We start from the raw sequence: 27,277 nt of genomic DNA, 5'->3' as shown, positions 1-27,277 counted from the left end.
TGTTTGGCACCATGGCTCAAATCACCACTTGGGATGCCAGCATCTCTAATCAGAGTGCCTGGTTCAAGTCTTGGCTACTTCACTTCCAATCCTAATTCAATTAGGATCCTACTTTCATTCTGGTCCACTCCAATACCGATGCTAATGTGTGTCCTGCCACCCACACGGGAGAGCTGGGTGGAGTTCCAGGCTGCTGTCTTCAAGTCTGGCTGGATCCCAGCTGTTGAGGGCCTCTGGGACATGAACCAGCACATCCAAGATCTCACTGTCTCTCTTTTCCCTCTTTCAAGTAAAATGAAACATTTTAAAACAGTAATGCATGCAGTTTTTCATAATATGCATTGGCCATCAACTTTTTAACTTTTATTTAATTAATATAAATTTCCAAAGTACAGCTTATGGATTACAATGGCTCCCCCCCCCCATAACTTCCCTCCCACCCGCAACCCTCCCCTTTCCTGCTCCCTCTCCCCTTCCATTCACATCAAGATTCATTTTCAATTCTCTTAATATATACTAAACTGATCTTCTGTATATAAATATTTCAACAGTTTGCACCCACATAGAAACACAAAGTGAAAACACATGCATAGATTGCAAAATCTGTACCAAAATAAACTTATCTTTTAATCCCATTTGCCATGAAGTTAAGTCCTCCTATACATGATTATTCTGTTGATAGATTAAAATTAATTTGTGAATCTGATCTATAATTTCTCATGATTATCCTTGTCCCAGAAGAATTTTGTGAAGAAAAGTGGGCCATATATCATGTTCATAGGTTGTTATTTAGTGACAACTTGCTTTATCTCCTCTAGAACATTTGTTTCTCAAAGTTTCTCCTCCACTCAGTTTATTTTGCTACATTGTATTTTCCTGAAAAATTGTGCATTTATCCCAGGCTCTTATCAATATTTGCATGCCCCCAGACACCCAGAAGTTAAAATGTTCACAACTCCAGTTCCCAGTTGTTCCACTCACACCTCCCACCCTGAGTCCTCATTATCTCTAATTGGCAACAGCAGCCAACTGCTAAAGAGAAACCTTGGAGACTTCCTCAACTCCCCCCCCCCCTTTTCTTTGCCTAATGCATCTATCTATAGGCAATTTGTTAATTCCACCCCTAAAGTCAGTCTGAAATCTCTCCATTTGTCATCATCTCCACTGCTATTCTCCTGCTAGGGCCACCAGTTTCGTCTCCAAAAGCCATCCAACTGGGCTCTCCTATTCCTAACTCCTCCAATTAATTCTCAACATAGCAGCTGGAAGCATTTTCTTAAAATACTAAGCACATTTCTATTTTGTGTATGTTACCCTCACCCCTGATGCCTTTGCTCAAAACCTATCTGTATTTTCCCTTATTGTAAAAAATCAAAGTCTTCAACAGAGAATTAAGAATTCACAAAGACTCTACAATGCTCCCAACTTCATTTCAAATAACTGTCCCCCTACCTTCACTGTGATTGAAGAGCTCGCTCTGTCCTCAAAGACACCAAGTTCTCCCCTTCCCAGCCCTATTGCTTTAAGCTGTTCACGAGCCTGGTCGCTTCCTCTCCTCGAGATGTCACTTCCTCAGAGCGCCCTCTGAGGCTCACCTGCTCTCTGCCAAAGCATCGTGTTAAGACCCCTCAAAGCACCTAGGAGACCCGCAGTTATTCTGTTTACTTGTATCTTTTCTGTCTTCCTTTGAGGAATTTATTGTTTAATGGGGACAGGTTACGTAAGGGTGTTATTCACGGTTTTTCCAGGTTTTGCGTGGTGCTTGATGCAAGCAAGCACTCAATTGTAAATATTTACTGAATGAATGATCCAGATTCCAAAAGACAATTCCTAGGATGGCAGAGAGTGTAAGGGGAGGGAGATCAGCTACAGAAACCATGTGGCGCATCAGAGTAGCTTTTAAAAAGTGCGTGCTTCTTCCCATGCCCATGCATGGACCACACAGGCGAGCAGAGCTTTGTGCCTACCTGAGGGATGCAGTAATAATTCCACTGAGCTTCGGCTTTTCTTACAAAGGCTGCATGGGGTTAAGCCTGGAAGAGATGAGGCCATTTCTTATTACTGCATTCACATCAGACAGTTTAAACAAGGACATCCGTGTGTGTGTGTTATGCTGTAACAGTGATTCTACACATCATTACATGAGTTGATAATAGACAAGGAGGGTCAGTAGCAACTCAGGAACCACCTAAGAAACTAATGTCTTTACTTCATTCTACTCTGTGCGTTGCCTCTGTCACAACATAGGTAGGGGCATTTCAGCACCCATCCCTCTGTGCACTGAACCCTTAACTTCTGGGTTGAAATGATCTGGTCTAACAGTCTTCTCATTTCCCTAGCAAAATACCCAAAGTCATCAGTGACATAAAAAGTGACAAAAAGGCAGACACTGGATACCTGCATGATCTGAACCAGCTAATTAACCTTTCCTAGGGCCAGCAAGCCCTCAGAGAGCTAGGATCACCATCAGGCTTCATACTCAAGCCAAGGCCAGTTTTCTAAGTGTTTGGAACAGAGGAGAGCAGCACAAAGCCCTGAGGGATGTTTGTTTAGAAAAGATGGTGTGGAACCTGTGCTGCGCCTCAGCAGATTAAGCCACTGCTTGCAGAGCTGACATCCCGTGTGAGCTCTCAGGAGCACCGGTTCGAGTCCTACCTGTTCTACTTCAGATCAATGTTCCTACTAATGTGCTTGGGAAAGCTAGGAAAGATGGCTTGAGCCCCTGCCATGTATATGGGAGACCCAGATGGAGCTTCTGGCTCCTGGCTTCAAGCCTGGCCCAGCCCTGGCCATCTGTAGCCATTTGGGGAATGAATCAGCAAATGGCAGATTGATATATCTCTCTCTGCATATAAAGTAAAACAAATCTTTTTTACACACACACACACACACAGAGAGAGAGAGAGAGAGAGAGAGAGAGAGATTCTCTGAGACATTCTAAATTCCCATAGGGACCTGTTACCAAAAGGAGATGACTGCAAATAGTAATTCATACCCATACAGTGCTAGTGGAACAGACAGTTGCCTTAAATTTGGACTTACGTGTAAAAAAATAAATTCTCCAGGTTTCCCAGACTATGAGCAATACTCATCTTTAATGTTTAACACAGGGTTGCTTTATACCAACATTTCTCAAAGATGCTTAGTGCAGACCTCCTAAGGAACTAGGGGTCTGGCGAGGTCAACCTTGGTAATGGCAGTAATGACACTAAGATTTACTCAAACTCACCAATGTACAGTGGAATTCCCTAGAATTCTGCATGACCCACAACAGATTAAAATCAGAAGCAGATAGGAGAATCCAGATGTGAGAATTCAGCTGCCTTACAGTCAGCCAGACCTTGAAGAGATTTGCAGGGGTGGACATTTGGCCTAGTGATTAAAATGCCTATGTCCTACATCAGAGTGCTCGAGTTGGATTCCCGGTTCTGGCTCCCGGTTCCAGATTCCTGCTTGCCAATGTGCACCCCGGGAGGCAGTGGTGATAGCCAAACTGGTTGGGCTCCAGCCTCGCCTCAAGGAGACTACATTTAGTTCCCGTTACATTTCCTCCTGGCCATTCAGGGCATTTGGGGACAGAACCTGTAGATAGGAGCTCATTCTCTCTGCCGCTCAATTTTTTACAAAAGATTTGCAGGGCTGGGATTGTGGCACAACTGGTGAAGCTGCTGCCTGTAACACTGGCATCCCAGATGAACATCAGTTCAAGTCCTGGCAGCTCCACTTCTGATCCAGCTCCCTGCTAATCCTCCTGGGAAAGCAGTGGAAGATGGCCCAAGTGCTTGGGAGCTCCAGGCTCCTGGCATCACTCTAGCCCCACATTTAATATGGAAGATAGTCATGCAAGCAAAAGGCTCTTTGGGAATCCTCAATGAATGTCTAGTGTGTGATGAAGCTTGAAGTCCAAGAAATTTGAGAATAACTCACAACCAACCATAGGCATCCAGGGGAGATGAAAAGGGTATCACCTATTATGGTGCATAAAGTTGCATGGAACGAGGTATGTGAAAGGATTCTGAAAACTAGCCTTACTGCCATCATTGCTAATCACATGAACTTCAGTAAGTAGAAGGATGGGTAACTCGAGTCTTCATATTTGTTTTCTGCTTGCAAACGATCAGAAATGCCATCCCTCAAACCATTTGTCATGGATTCCTGTGCTAGCAGCCGATTCTCCACTGGTAAAGCTTTAGCCATGTGGCTGGTGTTATGGAGCAATGGGCAAACCACTGCCTGTGAAGCTGGCATCCCGTATCACAGGGCCAGTCTGGGTCCCGGCTCCTCTGCTTCTGATCCGGCTCCCCACTGGTGCACCTGGGAAAGCGGTAGAAGATTGTCCAAGTCCTTGGTTCCCTGCCATGCATGAGACCCCTGGATGGAGTTTAGTGGCTTCGGCCCAACACTGGCCATTACAGAAAGATTTTTCACTCTCCCTCTGTCACTTTGATTTTCAAATAAATAGATTTAAATAAAGAAACTGTTTCAGCCATTATGAATTTACTATAGACGTTTCTTCTGATTACTTAAGTGGGAAGAGAACCTGAGGAGTCTGCCCAGGGCACGGTAGAGGAATTCAAGCCCAATCTCCACTCCCGCAGTCCAAGGCTCCAGAACAGGGGGCAACATTCCAGCTGTTTCAGAATGTGCACCAGTTACAGTGAGAGGAACGTGTAGCAAGAGAAGCCCTTTGTTTAAAGAAAAACGTGCATTCGTACACTGCTACACAAATGGACATCATATGTATATACAGAGCCTGTCAAGAACATAATTCCATCTGTAACTGAACATCAACTATTTTCTCAGAAACCTAAATGCTTTTCTGAAAACCTAATCATTAAAAAAACACAGCTTTAACAGAAGACAGTCTGGCTCACACACACAGAAACTCGCATGGCCCCGTTTCTTCCACCTTCCGGTGCCACCATGATGGTGCCCACGAATGCCCTGGCTGACATTCTCAACAGCAGCAACAATGCCAGAAAGAGGCAAACGCCAGGTCCTTATTAGGCCGTGCTCCACAGTCATCATCAGGTTTCTAACTGTAACTGTGAAGCATGGTCACATTGGTGACACTGAAAGCATGGATGATCACAGAGCCAGGAGCTGTGAACCTCATGGGCAGGTTCAACACGTGTGGAGTGATCGGGCCCAGATTTGACGTGCAGCTGAACAATCTAGAAAAACAATCTGCTCCCATCCCACTGGTTTGGTTTCATTGTACTGACACCCTCAGCAGGCATCATAGACCATGAAGAAGCAACACAAAACCATATGCGAGGGAAAAATCCTTGGATTCTACTTGTAGGGATGTAATAGGTACATACAAATGAATCTCAACAGACCAAAAAAAGAAACTTGCGTGATCCTGTTATGCTTTTCAAAATGTATACTTCTCAACTACTATCATTAGCCCCACTCTACCGCCTTGGAAGCTTTTTTTATTATTTTTTATTATTATTTTATTTTTATTATTATTATTTTTGACAGGCAGAGTGGACAGTGAGAGAGAGAGACAGAGAGAAAGGTCTTCCTTTGCTGTTGGTTCACCCCCCAATGGCTGGGGGGGTTGGAGCACCGCGCTAATCCCAAGGTAGGAGCCAGGTGCTTCTCCTGGTCTCCCATGGGGTGCAGGGCCCAAGCACTTGGGCCATCCTCCACTGCCTTCCCGGGCCATAGCAGAGAGCTGGCCTGGAAGAGGGGCAACCGGGACAGAATCCGGCACCCCGAGCAGGACTAGAACCCGGTGTGCTGGCGCCACTAGGCGGAGGATTAGCCTGTTGAGCCATGGCGCCGGTGAGGATGGCTGTGTGAGTTTTAGCAACACCAACCACCCAGACTCAAGCTAAGGTATCACCTCATGCATCAATTAAGAATCTTCCAGAAACAATGCTTTTCAACGCACCTCAGCACTTGGAGGTCACAGAATGATTTCAGATCAGCAGACTGCTTCCCCCAAAACTCCTAAAATTCAACAAAAGGGGTGAGAAGTGAGCATTTGTCCTGCCCTGGGAAACTTCTCTTCAATCCCAGAGAGCATCCCAAACGCTAAGAACATACCAGAACATTCTTCTCAAGCTCGCTCAGGGCCTGCATGTCTTTCTCCAGATTGCTCAGCTCTTGGAGAACAACATTGTGAAACTGGTCCAGTTTGTTGAGTCTGAAAACGTAAACAACAACCAATTTCACTGGGACATCTTATATGTAGCCAAAAATACTCTTAATCTTATTGGAAGAGATTTTAGGGGCCAGGGGTTTAAGCCACCACCTGAGATACCAGCATCTTATATGAGCACTAGTTCAAGCCCCAGCAACTCTACTTCTGATCCAGCTCCCTGCTAATGTGGCTGGTAAAGCAACACAAGATGGCCCAGGTACTTGGACTGCTGTCACCCACATGAGATATCTGGATGGAGTTCCTGACTGTTGTCATCAGTCTGGCTCAGTCCCAGCTTGTGTGGCCATTCAGGGAGTGAACCAGCGGATGGAGGATTTCTCCCTCCCTCTCTCTTCCTAAAACTCTGCCTTTCAAATAAATAAATAAGAATATTGCATATTCTTTTCTGGACAGTTCTTAGGAATGTGTGGTCTCTCCCTTCTCTTCCACCCCGTCTACATACTCATCCCCAGCTCCAGCAACTTAATGGGGCAAATCTCCCTTCAGCAGCTCAGAGGAAGCTGCTACTGCAGTACTATTCTCCATGAGGCTGGATGTTCCATGAAGGTAAGAGTCCCCAGTGCTTGCTCTCACTGCACCCCTGCACGGAGCAGGCATGCACCAGCATAAACCCCTGAAACACAACATGAACTACACAGACCCAGTCCTCCATGGGCTTGTTTCTACAATCAAATGACACAGTATGTTTTCAAACAGGAATTTGAAAAATATTATAAATTAATAATAAAATAACAGTCACCTCTAACAAAGTGTCTTCATTAATAAAGCAAACGATTTGCCCTCTCTTTCTTCCTCTCCTTCGTTTATGGGCCATGGTCTCCAGGCGGGAACAGTACCCACACTCACCTTCCTGTGCCATTCAAATCTTTGTTTCCAAAGTCTCACTCAAGAAGCTCCTCCTCTAAAAGTGCTGTGTGAACTCTAATCATTAGAAACTATCACCTGTCTTTCCCATCTCTCTGAAATCTTGACACCTTTGTACTTCTTGCTACATGGTCATAAGAGTATGTATGTGTGTGTATGGGTAGATGCATATGTATGTGTACTATTTTCCCATTATGGTAAAAATATGCATAAATGTATCCTTATCACTATTTCCAGTGCATAGTTCAAAGTACACTCACGATGCTTTGTAACCATTATCACGGTCCACTACCAAACCTGTTCCATCATTCCAAAGAGCAACGCTGAGCCTATTAAGTAGTAAGTCCTCTTTCTCCCAGCCTCTGGTCACCTGGAATGGACTATTCCAAGTTCCTCATGTAAGTGGCATCAGACAGGATTTGCTCCTTTCTAACTCCTTTCCCTTAGTGTAATGCTTGCAACATTTACCCATGCCTTCGCATGTCTCAGAAGCTACTCCTTTGGAAGGCTGAATGATACCCCATTGTATGGATACACCACATCTCATGCATCTAGTATTTTTACATCTATCTCCATGACAGCTCCTCTTCACGAGTGGACTGTAAGTTTTTCAGAGCGCTAGTTGCTTAAGGAGGGCATTTATTTCAACCCCTTGTGTAAGTGAAGAACCAGAAATCCAGGGGCTTAAGTGACGCATTAAACCTCGCAAGTGCCCAGGCTGCAGTTCCTGGGGGCCTCACAGTGGTCATGTGATAAACGTTGTGTGTGAGTGACCCCACTTCTGCGAATCCAGTGAAATCCTACACTCACCTGCACAGGTGTATCTGGTCTAAAAGCTGTGTCAGGCAATCCGGTGCTCTCTTTGCCTTTTCTGAATGAAGTGGACTCTTCCTGTACTGAAGCTAAACCACAACAGAATGATCACATTGGCTTAAACACGACTACGAAAGTTCAGTTCATACTCTATATTTAAGAGACTGCAAGCAGACCAGGGTCTTCAAAAAGTTCACAAAACATTCATAGCTTATGTACAACTAGGTATGGATTTCAAAAAAAGGTTTTGCACCAAAATAAACTTATTTTTAACCTCATTTCCACGAGCTTTTTGAAGTACCCTCATATAATAATATTTATAACTTTACTGTTAAAGAAGTAAAGGACCATATTATACACTTTTCAGGAATTATCTTAGGTTCAGAATAAACAACATGCTACAACAGGAAAATGTATATTCATGTTATCAATATGCATATTAATGAATGCTATGAATACATTTCTGTTACAAATTGACTTGCATTAGTATTGCAGAAATAAGACTTTAAGAATTTCCAAGTTAGAAGCAGCAGAAGATAGCCCAAGGGCTTGGGCCCCTGTACCCATGTGGGAGACCTGAGGGAAGCTCCTGGCTCCTGGCTTTGGCTCCTGTCTCTGCTGCAGCCATTTGGGGAGTGAACCAGAGGAGGGAAGATCTGTCTCTCTACATATAATTCTGACTTTCAAATAAGTAAATAAATATTTTTAAAAATTGTTTTAAAAAATGACAACCTACCCGAGGAGGCCTGTGCTCATATTTCTCTGGTGCAGAAAACTACTAAAGTTACTCTGCAACTATATTTAAGTTGCTGTCATTAAAAAGCTGATTTAGTTAAGCTATTCCTGAAATGTAACAGTTCAAATATTCTATGCCCCTTCACTGATAGATGACAAATACAGTATATTTTCATTGGTCAATTTTACCTACTGATAATTTAAAATGTAAGTTTTATAGTAAAACATATTGAAATATTGTAAAGGACAGTAAAATTCACATGAATTTTGAAATAAAAATATGAAGACTATAAATAAGTTCGTATTCGTGACTATGCAGTACAAACTTCTTGTTTAACATTTTGTTTCAGAATCATTAATAGTTCTCTGTGCTACACAAAGCTGAGGTCTGCAATTCTAAGATCGGTATTCAGAATCCACATAACATTGGCAGATATGACATTGTTACTATGATTCTGGTTAAGTTTTTGATTTAGGGTCACCTTCTATGGAACTGTTCTGAAGTAGGAACATTTTGATATATCCTTTCTTTTAAAGGCTATTAAACTTTCAGTTTTTTTTTGTTTTTTTTTTTTTTTTTTTTTTGGACAGGCAGAGTGGACAGTGAGAGAGAGAGACAGAGAGAAAGGTCTTCCTTTGTCATTGGTTCACCCTCCAATGGCCGCTGCGGCTGGCGCGCTGCAGCCGGCGCACCACGCTGATCCAATGGCAGGAGCCAGGTGCTTCTCCTGGTCTCCCATGGGGTGCAGGGCCCAAGGACCTGGGCCATCCTCCACTGCACTCCCGGGCCACAGCAGAGAGCTGGCCTGGAAGAGGGGCAACCGGGACAGAATCCGGCACCCCGACCGGGACTAGAACCCAGTGTGCTGGCACCGCAAGGCAGAGGATTAGCCCAGTGAGCTGCGGCGCCGGCTAAACTTTCAGCTTTTTAAAAAAAAAAAAAAATTTGAAAAGCAGAGATAGTGAGAGGAGGAAACAGAGGTCTTCCATCTGCTGGTTCACTCCCCAAATGACTGCATGGCCAAGCTGAAGCCAGGAGCATCATCGTTCAGGTCTCCCATGTGAGTACAGACCGTCGTTTGCTGCTTGGCCCATATGCTGCTTTCTCAGGTGCATTGGTAGAAGCTGGATTGGAAGTGGATCAGCTGGGACTCAAACCAGCACCCATACGAGATGCAGACAGCAGCTCAACCTGCTATGCCAAAATGCTGCCCCGTGCTGCTGTTTTTAATATCAACTAATGTGTTAAACAATTATCTGTAAGTTAAATTTCATTATATTGAGGATGCGAATGAAACACCATGTAATAAACACACTATGTCATGTGGTCACTATTCTAGTTTCCACTCAAAAGACAATCAAGTCATTCTAAGCAGAATCTGCTTGTTCTCTGCGAAGCTGTATGTTGAATGGCTTTTCTTAAATCTTCTGAATTTCCCCCCAATTTAAAGGTGAAACAATTATATGCATTTAACTTCACTTAATAAATGATGTTCCCTAATTAAAAAAAAAAGAATTTCCAAGTTAATTGAATGAATGTTAGGGTAAGACACTTTCCTCAGATGTGCTAATAACCAAGTCATTAGGGATTTGTAAAAAACAGGATGAAAACGTGAGGACGCAGTGGCTCCGATGTTCATTCTGCAGACAAGATTTCAGGACAACTGTATACGCGGTGTCTCAGAGTTCCAGCCAGACCACCGACTGGTCCCCCTCTCTCCTCCTTGTCCATCTCTGGGGCCAAGTCATTGCTTTCTGGTGGCTCAGTTGTCTGAGAATGCCACCAATAAACCCAACCATGAATCTGATTTACAAAGAGGTTCATGCAGTCCCATGAGCAAATGCACATAGAAGAGCTGTCTTGTAAGTGCAAGCCACAAGTCACAAAGGGACTAAAATCAATGTCCACAGCTTAGACAAACGCTCCTTACAGAGTTGGCCACCTTCCCCAAGGAGGAGCAGAGGGCACTCACGAATACTCTGACCCACTACTTATAACTCCCAATGGAAAATGCTTGGGTTTTTTTTTTTTTTTTCCAGATTTGTTGAGGCATGTGTATATATAAAGTGCATGCGTGATTGTTTGATATACATACAAGAGGGCTTCAAAAAGCTCATGGAACATGGAACTAAAAGTTAACTTTATCCTGGGGCCGGTGCTGTGGCACAGCAAGTTAAAGCCCTGGCCTGAAGTGCTGGCATCCCATATGGGCGCTGGTTCTAGTCCCAGCTGCTCCTCTTCTGATCCAGCTCTCTGTTATGGCCTGGGAAAGCAGTGGAAGATGGCCCAAGTGCTTGGGCCCTGCACCCACATGGGAGACCAGAAGGAAGCACCTGGCTCCTGCCTTCGGATCAGCGTGATGCGCCAGCCATAGTGGCCATTTGGGGGGTGAACCAACGGAAGGAAGACCTTTCTCTCTGTCTCTCTAACTCTGCCTGTCAAAAAAAAAAAAGTTAACTCTATTCAGTTGCAAAAAGTTACAAAATGCTATACTTCAAAAAGTTCAGGGAAGATGTATGAAAAACTATGATTTCAAACAATGCATGAAAATAAGCTTGTATTTTCATTTCATTTTCTTCCACCTTTTTGAAGTACCCTGGAATAGTATATGTTGTAAAATGGTCACAACAGAGCTTATATACACACATACACACAATTTCCCAATTACCTTTTCTGTGTGTGTGCAAAGAATTAGAATCTATTCTCTTGGCAAATTTCAAGTACACGTTGTCAGTAACAAAGTCACAACGCTGCCGGGTAGAGTCCCAGAACTCCTTCCTCTTATAACCGAAGTTCAAGTTCGTGCACGTTGACCAGCATCCCCCCATTTCCTCCACTCCCCTTCTCCTTTTTCTGAGCTCGAGGCTCTTAGACTCCACGTGGAAGTGAGCTAGACCGCGCAGGACTTGTGTCTGGCCTGTGTCACTTCCCGCAACGAGCTCCGGGCTTACAGCGAGGCAGCTGTTGCCTGCTAGCACGGTATTACCTCGTATTTTCTCTTCAGTCGCCTAGAGAAGTTCTCAAAGGTTGTGATAATGGCAGAACCACTTGAGTTCTCCGGCACAGCCTCCTGAGCAGGGGTAGAAATGCCTTCTGAACAACAAAAAGAAAACATTAAACCAAACTAACAAACTGCCCCAAGTAGCTGTGCCCATTCCCTCCGCTGCCCAGAAGCTGCAGCTGGACGCTCCAGTGCTGCCCCCTGGCCGCCCAGCTGTGACCCTGCAGCGTGGCGGACTCCCGCTGGGACTGCACAAACCGACTTGTGCAGAGCCCAACGTGGCAGGTGCCTGTGAGGCCTCCCTCCACACCTCACTCTCCGGCAAGTGCTTGCTTCCTCCAAACCTTCTCAGCATCTAACCATTTTTGTCGAGCATCTTATTTCTGAACAGTTTTAAATTTACTAAACAAAAATGGTGATGTAACACAGCATTCCCATCAACCCCCTCAAACCCTTTTCCCTATTCCAAACATTTGATATTAGTTTATTTGTTGCAATTAATGACCTTCCCAGCATTTGTAAATGGAGCAATTGATACTCTAAGAAGCCAGCTGAGGTGTTCTAAGAAGTTTAAGGAGGACATAAAACATGGTTGGTGCATAAATGTGGGGACGACTTGGCAACATGGCCTCTGGCATCCATCTTACGAGACATCACAGTATTTGGTACTATTCTAAGGCATTTGCATACATGGAGCCATTAATTCCTCATTAAAAAAAGTCGTGTGAAGTTGGCACTGCTATGGTCCACATTTCACAGCCAGATCACATGACTTGTGTAAGCATACAACAACTCCTCCAGGATTCAAACCCAGACTGTCTGGAACCACTGCCTCCCAGGGCCCCCGGGTTGCCAATCTTATCTTCTTGGAGCCCTTTGTTTCCAAACATGTGGTGCTGTCTATACAAAGTCCAGTCTGACACACACGGACATTCCAGATCATTCCCCCTGATTATTATAAGAGGTTACTTTGAAAAAGCTCAAACAACTGAGAGCTACACATAGCCTTTCCATAATACACGTTTTCCATGAACTTCCTGAAGACCCCATTATACAGACCTTTAACAAAAGTTTGTTAGTATTATCAGCTAAAGCAGAGAGCTGACAAAGGGGTGGTGAATGGGTAAACGTCTAGCCTGTGGGCCATATAAGATCCCTGAAATTGAGGCAACTGCAGGCAGGACCTGAAAGTCAATAAATCTACTGCAAGTCCATTTTTAAGGATAATTTGTATGGCCCACGAGTAGTGCTATAAATATCCAAATGGCCCTTGGCAGAAAAAGGCTTCCCACTCTTGTTGGGAGAACACACAGTCCCTGAAAACTGCTTGGACTGCAGATATCCAAATGCTAGGAGGCGATGCTGCTTGCTTTAATCTGTAATTTGTGCAACAATTTGTCTTTGAAAGAAAAAAAATGCTTAGTTCTTAGGTTTCTGTAGCTAATCTAACTAACTCCCTTGCAATCCGTCTTGGCCCATTCCCTGCCGGCACATTTATCTCACTCCTCCTCCAACCTCCGGCCGGGTGCAGGATGTTACCTGCCACTGTGCTGGATCCGGGAGCCTCATCTTCTAATCTTGATTGTTTCGACTTCACAAAGCTCCCATGTGGTAAGTCTAAGGCAAACACAGACATCAGTGAGTGCTCACAGTCCATTGGTCCCAAATGTATCTTGTCCTTCTTTAAACGTGCCAGTTAATATTTAACCCTGACGGCAGCAAACTGGCAAATTTCTCTGGGACCAAGCCATTGCAACCTGTCCCTTGCTCACGACTCATTACTTCTCATCTGCCACATTGGCCAAGCAGAAGTCTACCCATGCCTGAATGAGGACGCTGGGGAACCGGCATCCCCCTTTGATGAGTGCAGACACACTTAGGAATGTTCTGCTTTGCCAGGTACAGACAGACTCACCAGGCAGTGTTCCTAGACCAAGCAGTCACCATGAGCATCAGAAACACATGACCAGAGCTCCAGGTTAAATGGTAAAGCAGCAAGGCTGCCAGGCAGGTGGGCCCGCGGCAGCTCTTGAGTGCGCCACCTGCTGGTGACACTGGCATCACAGCGCTGTACAAGGGGCTCCCTCCTACCAGAGGCCATCTTGGCTCCTCAATGGCTCAGTACTTGGGGCATCCCAGCGGATGAGACTATAAGGTGGCTCCCCATTTCAACCCCGTGTATGACTGAATGTCTTCTACTTCAGTGTTCACTCTCCCCGCCCTCCCCAAAGCATCTGCATCCTGTCAATCCAATCAGTGGTACTGCAGTGGTCAGTAGAGCGCCAGCGTCCGGTTTGGCCCCTGCTCTTTACTGGTGGCTCCCCCATCGAGCCCTAAGGGTCTGCTACAGAATGAGCCCTTCTCTCTGCATCCCCACACCATGGCCCTGCCCAAGGCCATCCCCCTGGAAGACCTCGTGGATTCTGCTTCTTCAGCTGTCAACTCCCAAGTCTCTTGCCTGTGCTCCCGGAGGCAGCTTTTCAATGGCTCCATCTGAGAACCCTCCCAACTCTATTCCCCCCCAGCCTAGCATTTGCTGGGGAGTGGTCTGACCCCCCCCCCCCCATCTTTCCCATCTCTAAGTCACTCTTGATCTTCCCTCTAAAAGTTCTGGACTCTAATTCCACTAATTCATTCAATGAATATTTGGAGACATGCAATGTGGTGGCAGACAGTGGAGCAGCCAAGAAGCAAGGATCCCCTCCTCCACTCTGCTCCTGCTGGCCTGGCGTCTTTGTGGCTCCTTGGACATCCCACCCACACCTCGAGGATTTACAGTTGGGCTTTCTTCTGACTCATATTTCCCCACACAACTCTACTAAGGCTTGTTCTGGACTCTTAATCTGAAATATCACTATATCCCTAGCTCTTAAAAATCTCCTCTCCTCTTACAAGGCCTAAAGCCCACCAGATTATTATCAAGCCCCTTCTATCAGGTTCTATTTGCCTCTCAATCAGAAAACTTAATTGTAGCTTAGACAGCACCTTTCTTAGCTCCTCTAACTATGACTCTGTCCTTTGTTCTAGGCCCTGTCTAGGTACTTGGGCCTCATTCCTTTGTAATCATAACCTCTACTCTACCACCAATGGCTCTACTCCCAACCTGTGTGTACTGATGGTCCTCTTCCCCACTGAATGCTGTATAATTGTTCAGACCTGGTAAATGCCTCTCTTAGGATCATTGGTTACTATCCTCACTCTGTCTTTTATGACCTTGTCTAAATATGATCAGAGTCGGCAAACTTGGAAGGCTTCCATAGCCTTGGCAACTCATGACGACAGCCTAGGGTGCTTACTGGTGCCATAAACTAGAGTGTCAATTTGTTGGGTCAACAACAGGAGCCACTGTGCATTTGCTCCTCATGTGGGCTCTCTGTCCTTAATGTGCTGTTCATTGTGATTTAATGCTATAACTAGTACTCAAACAGTATGTTTCACTTTGTGTTTCTATGTGGGTGCAAACTGTTGAAATCTTTATACTAAATTGATCTTCTGTATATAAAGAGAATTGAAAATGAATCTTGATGCAAATGGAAGGGGAGAGGGAGCAGGAGAGGGGAGGGTTGCGGGTGGGAGGGAAGTTATGGGAGGGGGAAACCATTGTAATCCATGAGCTGTACACTGGAAATTTATATTCATTAAATAAAAGTTAAAAAAAACTCTCCTGCTTAATTTTTTTTTAGCTTGTATCACAATATAACACACAACACGTTTCACTTTTCTTATGCACTATCTGCCCCCCAGACTAAAAGGTAAGCTCTGAGGACAAGCATTTTGTTCACTGCAATATCCTGGACACCTAGAAAAGTGCCTGGCACACAATACTCAAATATTTGTTGTGTCAACAAACAAATGAATGCTGCAGAATGCCCAAGCTCCTACAGATATCTAACTGATGTGCCCAAAGGATCTCAATAAATAGATCAGAGTTTATTCTAATTCTCTCACATTGCAGTAAACATAGAGGTAGAAGAATAGCACAGACCTTAGATCCAAAAACAATCATTCCTCAGTATCCAGGGGGATTTGCCCAGGACCACACCACTACCAGATACCAAAATCATGGATGCTCAAGTCCCTAACACAAAATGCTGCAGCGTTTGCATATGTTCATGTATTTTAAATCTTCGCTAAGTTACTTATACTACCTAGTATAATGTAGGCAGTTGTTATACTGTATTTCATTTAATATTATTTTTGATAGGCAGAGTTAGACAGTGAGAGAGAGACAGAGAGAAAGATCTTTCTTTTTCCGTTGGTTCACCCCCCAAATGGCCGCTATGGCCGGCATGCTGCGCTGATCCAAAGCCAGGAGCCAGGTGCTTCCTCCTGGTCTCCCATATGGGTGCAGGGCCCAAGCACTTGGGCCATCCTCCACTGCCTTCCCGGGCCACAGCAGAGAGCTGGACTGGAAGAGGGGCAACTGGGACAGAATCCGGTGCCCCAGCCAGGACTAGAACCTGGTGTGCCGGCGCCGCAGGCAGAGGATTAGCCTAGTGAGCCATGGCGCCGGCCTGTTTAATATTTTCAATCCATAGTTTCCTTACCCTGTGGATGCAGAATGCATGGATATGGAAGGCTGACTGTACTCACCAAATAAAAGTTAATAAATTTAGCATTTTAAGATCTATTAAAACTATCCCTGGGAAAGTGAAAAATGCACTAATTATTAAAGATAATACCTCAATAAGAAAAACAAGTTACATTTGCTGAACTCTTAGTGTAGGGTTAAAGTAAACTAAAAGTAGATCATTGTAAAAATTAAGAGGAAATAAGAGAGGAAGGAAGCGGAAGGGTGGGAGTGTGGGCAGGAGGGAGGGTGCGGTAGGAAGCATCACTATGTTCCTGAATCTGTATCGATGAGTTACATGAAATTTGTCTGCCTTAAATGAAAAAAAAATTTTTTTAAACTCATCACAAACTTTAAGATGACAAAAGCAAAAGAATTTTGATGTTAAATTTATTTAAATGCTACACTATTATACTGAATAGCGTTAAAATATTTTATGCTCTGTGGCATAGCTGACTTTATATGAGGATATTTCAGAATGTTCTTGAAAACCTGAAATTAAGAGATCAGTTCATTTTGGTGCAAAAAGGTTTTGGAAATCCATTCAAGGCCGGCACCACGGCTCACTAGGCTAATCCTCCGCCTTGCGGTGCCGGCACACCGGGTTCTAGTCCCGGTTGCTCCTCTTCCAGTCCAGCTCTCTGCTGTGGCCCGGGAGTGCAGTGGAGGATGGCCCAAGTGCTTGGGCCCTGCACCCCATGGGAGACCAGGAGAAGCACCCGGCTCCTGGCTTCAGATCAGCGCGGTGCGCCGGCCGCAGCAGCCATTGGAGGGTGAACCAACGGCAAAGGAAGACCTTTCTCTCTGTCTCTCTCTCTCACTGTCCACTCTGCCTCTCAAAAAAAAAAAAAAAATCCATTCATAGATGTTTTTAGAAAGTGAATTTTCCATGAACTTTTTGAATACCACTTGTTTTTGTCAGAAAAAGTAACAGAGGCTTACAACATGTCAACTGTGTTTTTCTATTAAAAGAAAGAAAAAGGGCTGGCGCTGTGGCTTAACAGGCTAATCCTCCGCCTTGCGGCGCCGGCACACCGGGTTCTAGTCCCGGTTGGGGCGCCGGATTCTATCCCGGTTGCCCCTCTTCCAGGCCAGCTCTCTGCTGTGGCCCGGGAAGGCAGTGGAGGATGGCCCAAGTGCTTGGGCCCTGCACCCGCATGGGAGACCAGGAGAAGCACCTGGCTCCTGGCTTCGGATCAGCGAGATGCGCTGGCCGCAGAGGCCATTGGAGGGTGAACCAACGGCAAAAAGGAAGACCTTTCTCTCTCTCTCTCTCACTATCCACTCTGCCTGTCAAAAAAATAAAATTAAATTTAAAAAAAAAAAGAAAGAAAAAAAGTCAACAGCAGAAGGGAGGTAATGAATACAGCTTAGAGAGAAGAGGATGCGCCCCAAGCAGAGAAGCCTAAACTGGCACCACCAGCTGTGTGACCAGATTGGCCGTATGTGAATGACGACTTCCTGGGACGCCCTAGTTGGTTTTGAAACTCTGAACATTTTCTTAGAGATCGCATTCCCACTCTGCAGAACCTGGGAAAGAGTCAGGATTCATCCTTTCTATACTGAGAAATAAAGGAAAAAGCATAGGAAACACTCCCTTCCCAGAGAAATGCTAGCGTCACTTTCTGCCCATTGCATTGAGATTTAGATGAGCTCATTTGTTTGACAAGTTTATGATTGCAGCTGGCGTGGCATAGTGGGTAAAGCGGCAGCCTGTGACACCAGCATCTCACAAGGTTCATGTCCCTGTTGCTCCACTTCCAACCAGCTCCCTGCTAATGGCCTGGGAAAAGCTGCAGAAGATAGCCCACTTGCTTGGGTCCCTGCACCCACATGAGAGACCCAGATGAAGCTCGTGGCACCTAGTTTCAACCTCAGATTTGCACATTGTGGCATCTTGGGGAGTGAACCAGTGGATGAAAGATCTCTCTGTATCTTCTAACCCTGACTTTCAAATAAATAAATAAATATTTAAAAAGAGAGGGAAAGATATAAAGAAAAAAAAGTTTGGACATTTTCTAGGAGGTTACATAGTTCGAAATGGTAAAGGATTTTCAAAATCAAGAGAGGAACCCAGGTACCGCATCTTCCTGCTCTTCCAGCCTCAAAGGAAACAGCACGCATGCTTGCATCTTCCATGTGTCCAAACACCCCTGCAGGAAGACTCCAGCCAGCTCCAAACAGGCATTAACAAACCACCACCCCACTTCTCTCCTCACTGCCTGTTCTGCCTATTTCTGGGATCTCTTGGATTTTTTATCTTGATGGCAAATTTGTAGCAACAGCCCAGAGGACGGCCTTGAAGTTGACTGTCACCTTCACGCACCACTTGGGGTAAGGCAGGACATCCGCCTGCAGAGGCACGAACTACATCCAATGGAGGGAGGACTCCAGGGCCACTGTAGCCTGCTTAGCTCCCGAGTGACTTAAGATCAGTGCAGCTACTAACAGAGCCTGACGGGCCACTTCAGGGACCTGGAAAGAGCCTGGCTTCACCCGTACCCAAGGGTGGCTCTCCACAACATCCTACAGAGAAGCACACGCCAAGTCATAAACTTTGGCTGCATGTCCGATGCGATTCTATTCCCTCAGTGTTGTTCCCATGGTAACTCTATACTTCTTGTCCCTGGCATTTGTCTGTATTCTCATAAAAAGGGTTAAAACTAAATAGGAGGCCGGTGCCGTGGCTCAACATGCTAATCCTCCGCCTTGCGGCACCGACACACCGGGTTCTAGTCCTGGTCGGGGTGCCAGATTCTGTCCCGGTTGCCCCTCTTCCAGGCCAGCTCTCTGCTGTGGCCCGGGAAGGCACTGGAGGATGGCCCAAGTACTTGGGCCCTGCACCCCATGGGAGACCAGAAGAAACACCTGACTCCTGCCTTCGGATTAGCGCGGTGCACTGGCCGCAGTGTGCCGGCCGCAGCGGCCATTGGAGGGTGAACCAATGACAAAGGAAGACCTTTCTCTCTGTCTCTCTCACTGTCCACTCTGCCTGTCAAAAATTAAAAAAAAAAAAAAAACTAAATAGGTAAGGGCTGGCATTGTACTGTAGCAGGTTAAACTGCCACTTGTGAAGCCAGCGTGCCATACTGGAGCATCAATTCATGTCCTGGATGCTCTGTTTCCAATCCACTTCCCTGCCAATGCTCTTGGGAAAGCAGCAGACGTTGGCTCAAGTACTCGGGCCCCTGGCACTCACGTGGGAGACCAGGAGGGCATTCCTGACTTCAGCCTAGCCTAGACCTGGCTGTTGTGGCCATTTGGGGATTGAAGATGGAAGATCTGTCTCTCCCTGTCTGCTACTCTACCTTTCAAATAAACAATTATTTTTAAAAATACATATGTAAAATGTCTAAAAAAATGAACACAATCCTGTCCTGGTAAATGCACTGTGGCTGAACTAAAGTTATCTCAAAGGATGCTAACTCCATGCCTTGGCAGAACTGGGTGTGCTCGCGCTGGCACAAGCACACAGCTTTCTTCGTTTCTATGAAAATTAAAGTCTTGAAAAGCAAGGAGATTCTGAACTTACTTTGTGTGCAAACGTTGGTGAACACAGTTTGGTGTTCATGGCACATGTTTAAACTCATACTTCTGATAAAATTAATGCTACAACAGAACCAATCCTATGGTTAACAGCCAAGTTGGGCCAAAGCAAAGCATTTTTAAAAACCTTGCTCTGGGGTGACACCCTGTGGCGCAGAATGGTAATGTCTGGTAACATCAGAATGGTAAGGACCGGGCAAGAGCTCTTGGCCCGAGTCTTCCATGCAGTATTTACAGCACTTTCCAAACACTTTCCTTTGCTCACTCTACACCAGTGTTTCCAAAGCACTGAAGATATGAAAAGCCCAAGACAACACGTGGCATCGAATTGCTCAGTCCGACATACCTTTCTTTGGAATTCATGTACTTCAAAATTTCTAAGTCAGCTGACAGTAGTTCTTTGTGATTCTGTATAAACGCTTGTCTGATTTTGGAGTCTCGCAGAGGCTCTTCATTAAATGCTAATAGTCTCTGGGTTTCTTATTTCTTCCTCTTAACAAATGCTCGCTGAACGCCTCTACTTGCCAGGCACTAAACCAGGCGCTCACAGCACTGAAGGGAATGGGGAGCTACCCGCCTGTCCTCTCCAGCAACACAGACGAGGGCCAAACTAAAAACGACACACTGGCCTTCTTTCTTATTCTGAGAGCGCAGCGCAGCAACATTTCCAGGGCAAGCATTGAAACGTGAGTTTTGACTGAGGGTCTGCTGGGAATCAGCTGCGCACCTGGGATGTTCCAAAGGCCGCTGATTTCCTAAAGAAGCTTATCATCGGGGGGGGGGGGGGGGGGGGGGGGGCTCAGCTGCCCTAGTCCACGAGGCCGAAAAACCCAGCAGCTCACACAGCGACATGGAAAATGCACTGCGCCACTATATATATAGTAGAGATCCCAGAAATCGATCAGGGAGAAAGATAGGCACTAGGGATGCTTTTCTTCGCTGGCGCCATGGCTCACTAGGCTGATCCTCTGCCTGTGGCGCTGGCATCCCAGGTTCTAGTCCTGGTTGGGGTGCCAGATTCTGTCCCGGTTGCCCCTCTTCCAGTCCAACTCTCTGCTGTGGCCAGGGAGTGCAGTGGAGGATGGCCCAGGTGCTTGAGCCCTGCACCCGCATGGGAGACCAGGAGAAGCACCTGGCTCCTGGCTTCGGATCAGCGCAGAGCGCAGTGCACCGGCCGCAGCGGCCATTGCGGGGTGAACCCATGGAAAAGGAAGACCTTTCTGTCTCTCTTACTGTCCACTCTGCCTGTCAAAAAACCATGTTTTTACTTTTCTTATATAAAATATATAGCTAAAGAGCTATAAAATGAAATGTGATCTTTTAAGAAAGGGGTTCTAATTTATTTCAGAAGTGAAGGAGAAAAACTTTCCCAGACAAGCAAAAATCCAGAGAATTCATCACCAGCAGACTAGCCCTGCAAGAAAATCTAAAGGGAGCCCTACATTGAAAGTAACCACTATGAAAACACATGACAGGGGCCGGTGCTGCCTGCAGTGCCAGCATCCCATATGGGCGCTAATTCATGTCCTGGCTGCTCCTCTTCCAATACAGCTCTCTGACATGGCCTGGGAAAGCAGATGACGACCCAACCCCTTGGGCCCCTGCAGCCACGAGAGAGACCCTGAAGAGGCTCCTGGCTTCAAATAGGCCCAGCTCTGGCTGTTGCGACCATCTGGGGAGCAAACCACTGGATGCAAGACTTCTCTCTCAGTACCTCTGAATTTTGAGTTAAATAAATTTTTTTTTTTAAAAAGAAAATACATGACAGTACCAAATTCACTAACACAATAGGTACACAAAAGAGAAACAGAAGAGAATCCAATCTCATCATGATGGAAACCACCAAAGTACAAAGAAAAATAATGAGACAGAAAAAAACAGAATATATAAGACAATTAGCAAGCAACCAACATAATGACAGTGATTAATTCTTGTCTATCAGTAAAAACCTTGACTGTAAATGGGTTAAATTTCACAGTCAAAAGATATGTTAGCCAAGTTAAAAAGAAAAACCACCAAAAAAAAAAAAATGATCCAACTTTAAATGCCTAGAAGAAATTCACTTCACAGGTAAAGATACACAAAGACTAACAGTGAAGAGTTGGGAAAACACACCAAATGGGAACCAAAAATGAGGTGGAGTAGCTGTGCTCATATCATATCAAAGAGACCTCAAATCAAAAACTATAGTAAAAGACAAAAAAGTATATTATATATTGATTAGATGGCTAATTTAGCAAGACAACACAAAAAATATGTGTACCCAAAACAAGAACACCCAAATATATAGAACAAGGATTAAAATTAAATGGAGAGAGACTCCACTACAATAAGAGTGGGCAACTTCAACACTCCATTGTAACAAAGGACAGATCACCCAGACAGAAAATTAGCAAAGAAACATCGGAGTTGATACACACTACAGAGCAAACGGCCTTCATAGACTCAGAACATTTCATCCAGCAGCTAGAGAACACGCATTGTTCTATTCAGCACATGGAACACTTTCTAGAACAGACCATATATCAGGCCTCACAAAGAGTCAGGATTTTTTTTTTTTTTTTGACAGGCAGAGTGGACAGTGAGAGAGAGAGAGACAGAGAGAAAGGTCTTCCTTTGCTGTTGGTTCACCCTCCAATGGCCGCCGTGGCCGGGGCATCGCGCTGATCTGAAGCCAGGAGCCAGGTGCTTCTCCTGGTCTCCCACGCAGGTGCAGGGCCCAAGCACTTGGGCCATCCTCCACTGCCTTCCCGGGCCACAGCAGAGAGCTGCACAGGAAGAGGGGCAACCGGGACAGAATCCGGCGCCCCGACCAGGACTAGAACCTGGGATGCCGGCACCACAGGTGGAGGATTAGCCTATTGAGCCATGGCGCTGGCCAGGAAATTTTTAAAAACTGAAATCATACCATGTTATCTTCTCAGATCACGAAAGAACAACCCTAGAAATCAACATCAAGAAAGCTAGGAAAAGTTTTATAAATAGATGGAAATTGAACATGCTTCTGAATGACAAATGGATCATTGAATAAATTTTAAAAAAAAGCTTCTTGAAAATAAAATTTATTGAAATAAAAACAAAAACACATCAAAAGCTGTATAATATAGCAAACTCACTATCATATTTTTATAGCAATAAATGCATAAAATAATTAGAAAGATCTCAAACTATTTAATGATGCATCTCAAAGACTTAGAAAAGAACAAACCAACCCCAAATTAGCAAGAGGTAAGAAATACAAGGATCAGAGAAGAAACAAGTGAAAATAAAATTTAAACAAAGCAAAATTAAAAGCTGATGTTTTTTGAAAGATAAAATAACCAAACTTTTAGCAAGACTAACAAAAAAGAAAAAAATAACTATAATTAGAGATAAAAAATGAACCATTATAACTGATACCACAGAAATAAAGGATCCTGAGAAATTACTATGTACAATAATGGGCAGGCAAACTGGAAACCTGGAGGGAACTGATAAATTCCTGGATACATATAACCTACCAAGAGAAAATCAATATATAGAGAATCTAAAGAGACCCATAGCAAGTAATGAGATTAAAGCAGTGATGGAAAGTCTCTCTTTAAAGAAAAGTCCAGGACCTAATAGTTTTACAAAAGAATTCTGCAAAGCAGTTAAAAAGGCACTATTTTTAATATTGCTAACACTTAATTCAAAATATTGAAAAAGGATAGAACTCTCTCAAATTTCTTTTATGAGGCCAGCATGACTCTGATACCAAAACCAAAGACACAACACAAACAGAAGACCACAGACCAATATCCCTGATGAACATAGACACAAAAACTCTCAACAAAATATTAGCAAACCAAATCCAACTCTACATCTAAAAGATGATAGGATCAAGTGATATACAAGGGTATATCAGGGATACAAGAGTGGCTCAATCTTTGCAAATCAATAAAGTCATAACATTAAGAAGTTCTCAAAAACAAATTCTTGAACTACAGAAATCCTTCATGGACAAGATAGAAAATCTCTCTCGTGAAAGTGAAATATTAAGGAGGAATCAAAATGAAATGAAACAACTAGTGGAACAAGAAACTCTGATAGTGACTAGAAATCATAATGAAATGAAGAATTCAATAGATCAAATGACAAACACATTAGAGAGCCTTAAAAACAGAATGGGTGAAGCAGAAGAGAGAATATCAGACTTAGAAGACAGAGAACAGGAAAGGAAACAGGCAAACCAAAGAAAAGAAGAAGAAATTAGAAATCTAAAAAATATTGTCGGGAATCTACAGGATACTATTAAAAAACCCAACATTCGGGTTCTAGGAATTCCTGAAGGCATGGAGAGGGAGAAAGGATTAGAAGGCATTTTCAGTGAGATACTAGCAGAAAATTTCCCAGGTTTGGAGAAGGACAGAGGCATCTTAGTACAGGAAGCTTATAGAACCCCTAATAAACATGACCAAAAGAGATCCTCACCACGACATGTTGTAATCAAACTCACCACAGTGAAACATAAAGAAAAGATCCTAAAAGGTGCAAGAGAGAAACGTCAGATCACTCTTAGAGGATCTCCAATTAGACTCACAGCAGACTTCTCATCAGAAACCCTACAAGCTAGAAGGGAATGGCGAGATATAGCCCAGGTACTAAGAGAGAAAAACTGCCAGCCCAGAATACTATATCCTGCAAAGCTCTCATTTGTGAATGAAGGTGAAATTAAGACTTTTCATAGCAAACAGAAACTGAAAGAATTTGTTGCCACTCATCCTGCCCTGCAAAAGATGCTTAAAGATGTGTTACACACAGAAACACAGAAACATGGTCACCAATATGAAAGAAGGTAAAGGAAGGAAACCTCACAGCAAAAGATCACAGGAAGCTCAATTTCTCTTTGACATAGAATTAAACTCTGATGCTCTGTTAAAGCAATGTGTTAAAGTAATCTATTATGTTCTCTTGATGTCTGTTAAATTCTAATTGTTCAAAAACAGCTGAATTTTTATTAAGAGCTATGGGTTATTTAAATATGTGCTTTTTTCAAAAATTTGAATAATCACCTTGTAACAATGATCAAATTTGGTCTATGTTATGTCATGATTTTAAGAAATCTTATTTCAACCAGATATTTTGGAGACATGATAGTTATCTTAATGAGAAAGCCCCAGAGGCTTAAAGGGTTAAATACTTGTAAAATCCTACAGGTGCTTTCAAAAATACTGTGAAGTAAGCAAGTGCCTCTTGTTGGTTGATGAGTTTATAATTTTAAATTGTCAGCAAGCGATCTAGGACTTGCTCCCTCATTTCTCTATTCTAAGCCAAACTTGTTCTTTCATTTCTCTATTCTCTTCAAGGTAGGAAACTAACTCTATTATGAAGGAATCTGTAGGATGCACAATTTAATCTTTAGACCTTATAAAAGAGATGGCTAACATTTTTCTGCAATAGCATAGCCAAAATAAGAACTCAAATAATAATCTCATAGCTAGATTCACTTTGCCATCAGCGAAGTATACAGTAAGTAGAAAAAACCTCCCTTTCAGACCAAAGGGAAAGAAAGTTTTAAAGTGAGAATATAATTTTCCTCATAGGCATTGTCTACCTTAGAAAAACTACTACAGAACATGCCTGTGACTATAGACTTGTAGTTCAGGCCACCGAAGATTAGAGATGGGAAACGGGCACTCCCTTGACTTGCATCCTCTGGTCTGCTTTAACACAAACCAGGAGGAAAAGAAAGCTCGGCATCAGAAGCAATGGGTGGCAGGCCTATTAATGGCTGATCTGTACAGTGATCTGCCCTCAAGCAGACCCAACAGGCCAGTCCACTGCAGTGGCTTTCAATGTGGTAAGCCTGGGCTTCAGCAGAAGTCAGCTTGTGAAGAGCCCTGGCAGCTCTGCCAAGAGTTGGATCACTGGAAATGGACCTGCCCTGGAGTCGAAGGATGCCCAGGTCAGAGCCACAGATCTTATTGGCTCTAAGCTGAAAAGCCCTTCACTCAGCCCAACTTCCAAAGTGACCACTGCAGCTGAGGGGATGGTCAAGTAGGGTCAGCAACATTGCAGGCAGAACTGTAAATTTCTTGTTAAAGATGCCCCCTGCCTTTACCTGGCCAGCTCTCCTCCCAGGCCAGCCAAGTAATGAAAGTCAACAGAGTGCCTTCCCCTAGGAGGTTCACACCTCCCTTAGGATATACCCCATGTGAAGAGATAGATAGGTCTTGGCCTCTGAATTTACAAGGCCTGAAGCCCACCAGATTATTATCAAGCCCCTTCTATCAGGTTCTATTTGCCTCTCAATCAGAAAACTTCATTGTAGCTTAGACAGCACCTTTCTTAGCTCCTCTAATAATGACTCTGTCCTTTGTTCTAGGCCCTGTCTAGTGCACTTGGGCCTCATTCCTTTGTAATCATAACCTCTACTCTACCACCAATGGCTCTACTCCCAACATGTGTGTACTGATGGTCCTCTTCCCCACTTAATGCTGTATAATTGTTCAAACCTGGTAAATGCCACTCTTAGGATCATTGGTTACTATCCTCACTCTGTCTTTTATGACCTTGTCTAAATATGATCAGAGTCGGCAAACTTGGAAGGCTTCCATAGCCTTGGCAACTCATGACGACAGCCTAGGATGGTTACTGGCGCCATAAACTAGAGTGTCAATTTGTTGGGTCAACAACAGGAGCCACTGTGCACTTGTTCCTCATGTGGGATCTCTGTCCTTAATGTGCTGTACATTGTGATTTAATGCTATAACTAGTACTCAAACAGTATGTTTCACTTTGTGTTTCTATGTGGGTGCAAACTGTTGAAATCTTTATACTAAATTGATCTTCTGTATATAAAGAGAATTGAAAATGAATCTTGATGCAAATGGAAGGGGAGAGGGAGCGGGAGAGGGGAGGGTTGCGGGTGGGAGGGAAGTTATGGGGGGGGAAGCCATTGTAATCCATAAGCTGTACACTGGAAATTTATATTCATTAAATAAAAGTTAAAAAAAAATAAAGTCATAATCACATCAATAAAATGAGAAACAAAAACCATATGATCATCCCAATAGATGCAGGAAAGCATTTAGGATTCAATATCACATCATGATAAAAACTCTCAAAAAATTAGGTACAGTGGCCGGTGCTGTGGTGTAGCAGGTAAAGCCACCACCTGCAGTGCTGGCATCCCACAAGGGCACCGGTTTGAGTCTCAGCTGCTCCACTTCCAATCTAGCTCTCTGCTATGGCCTGGTACAGCAGCAGAAGATAGCCCAAGTCCTTGGGCCCCTGAACCTGCATGGGAGACCCAGAAGAAGTTCCTGGCTCTTGACTTTGGATTGGTCCTGTTCCAACTGTTGTGGTCATTTGGGGAGTGAACCAGTGGATGAAGGACCTCACTCTTTTTCTCAGCAACTCTGCCATTAAAATAAAGAAATCTTTAAAAATATTATGTATAGAAGAAACATACCTCAAAATTATAATAAACACTATATATGACACACAGCCAATATTATATTGAATGGGAAAATGCTAAAAAGCATTTTCTCTCAAATCTAGAAAAATACAAGGATATCTACTTTCTCCACTCTTATTCAAAATATTATA

General features: G+C 44.1%; 1 protein-coding gene across 1 annotated transcript in view; it reads right to left on the bottom strand.

The window, feature by feature from the left end:
- Positions 1-27,277, bottom strand: part of SYCP2L (synaptonemal complex protein 2 like) — a 192,242-nt gene that overhangs the window by 42,511 nt on the left and 122,454 nt on the right. The window contains exons 24-28 of the mRNA XM_062187104.1: positions 13,105-13,206; positions 11,575-11,681; positions 7,850-7,941; positions 6,058-6,157; positions 5,903-5,961 (exon numbers count right to left, since the gene is read on the bottom strand). Coding sequence (XP_062043088.1) covers positions 5,903-5,961; positions 6,058-6,157; positions 7,850-7,941; positions 11,575-11,681; positions 13,105-13,206 — 460 coding nt within the window. The remainder of the gene's footprint in view (positions 1-5,902; positions 5,962-6,057; positions 6,158-7,849; positions 7,942-11,574; positions 11,682-13,104; positions 13,207-27,277) is intronic.

This window comes from Lepus europaeus, chromosome 3 (assembly GCF_033115175.1).
Source record: "Lepus europaeus isolate LE1 chromosome 3, mLepTim1.pri, whole genome shotgun sequence".
Classification (NCBI taxonomy): domain Eukaryota; kingdom Metazoa; phylum Chordata; class Mammalia; order Lagomorpha; family Leporidae; genus Lepus; species Lepus europaeus.
The sequence above is the reverse complement of the archived record's forward strand: the minus strand, read 5'-3'. Positions and strand labels throughout refer to the sequence as shown.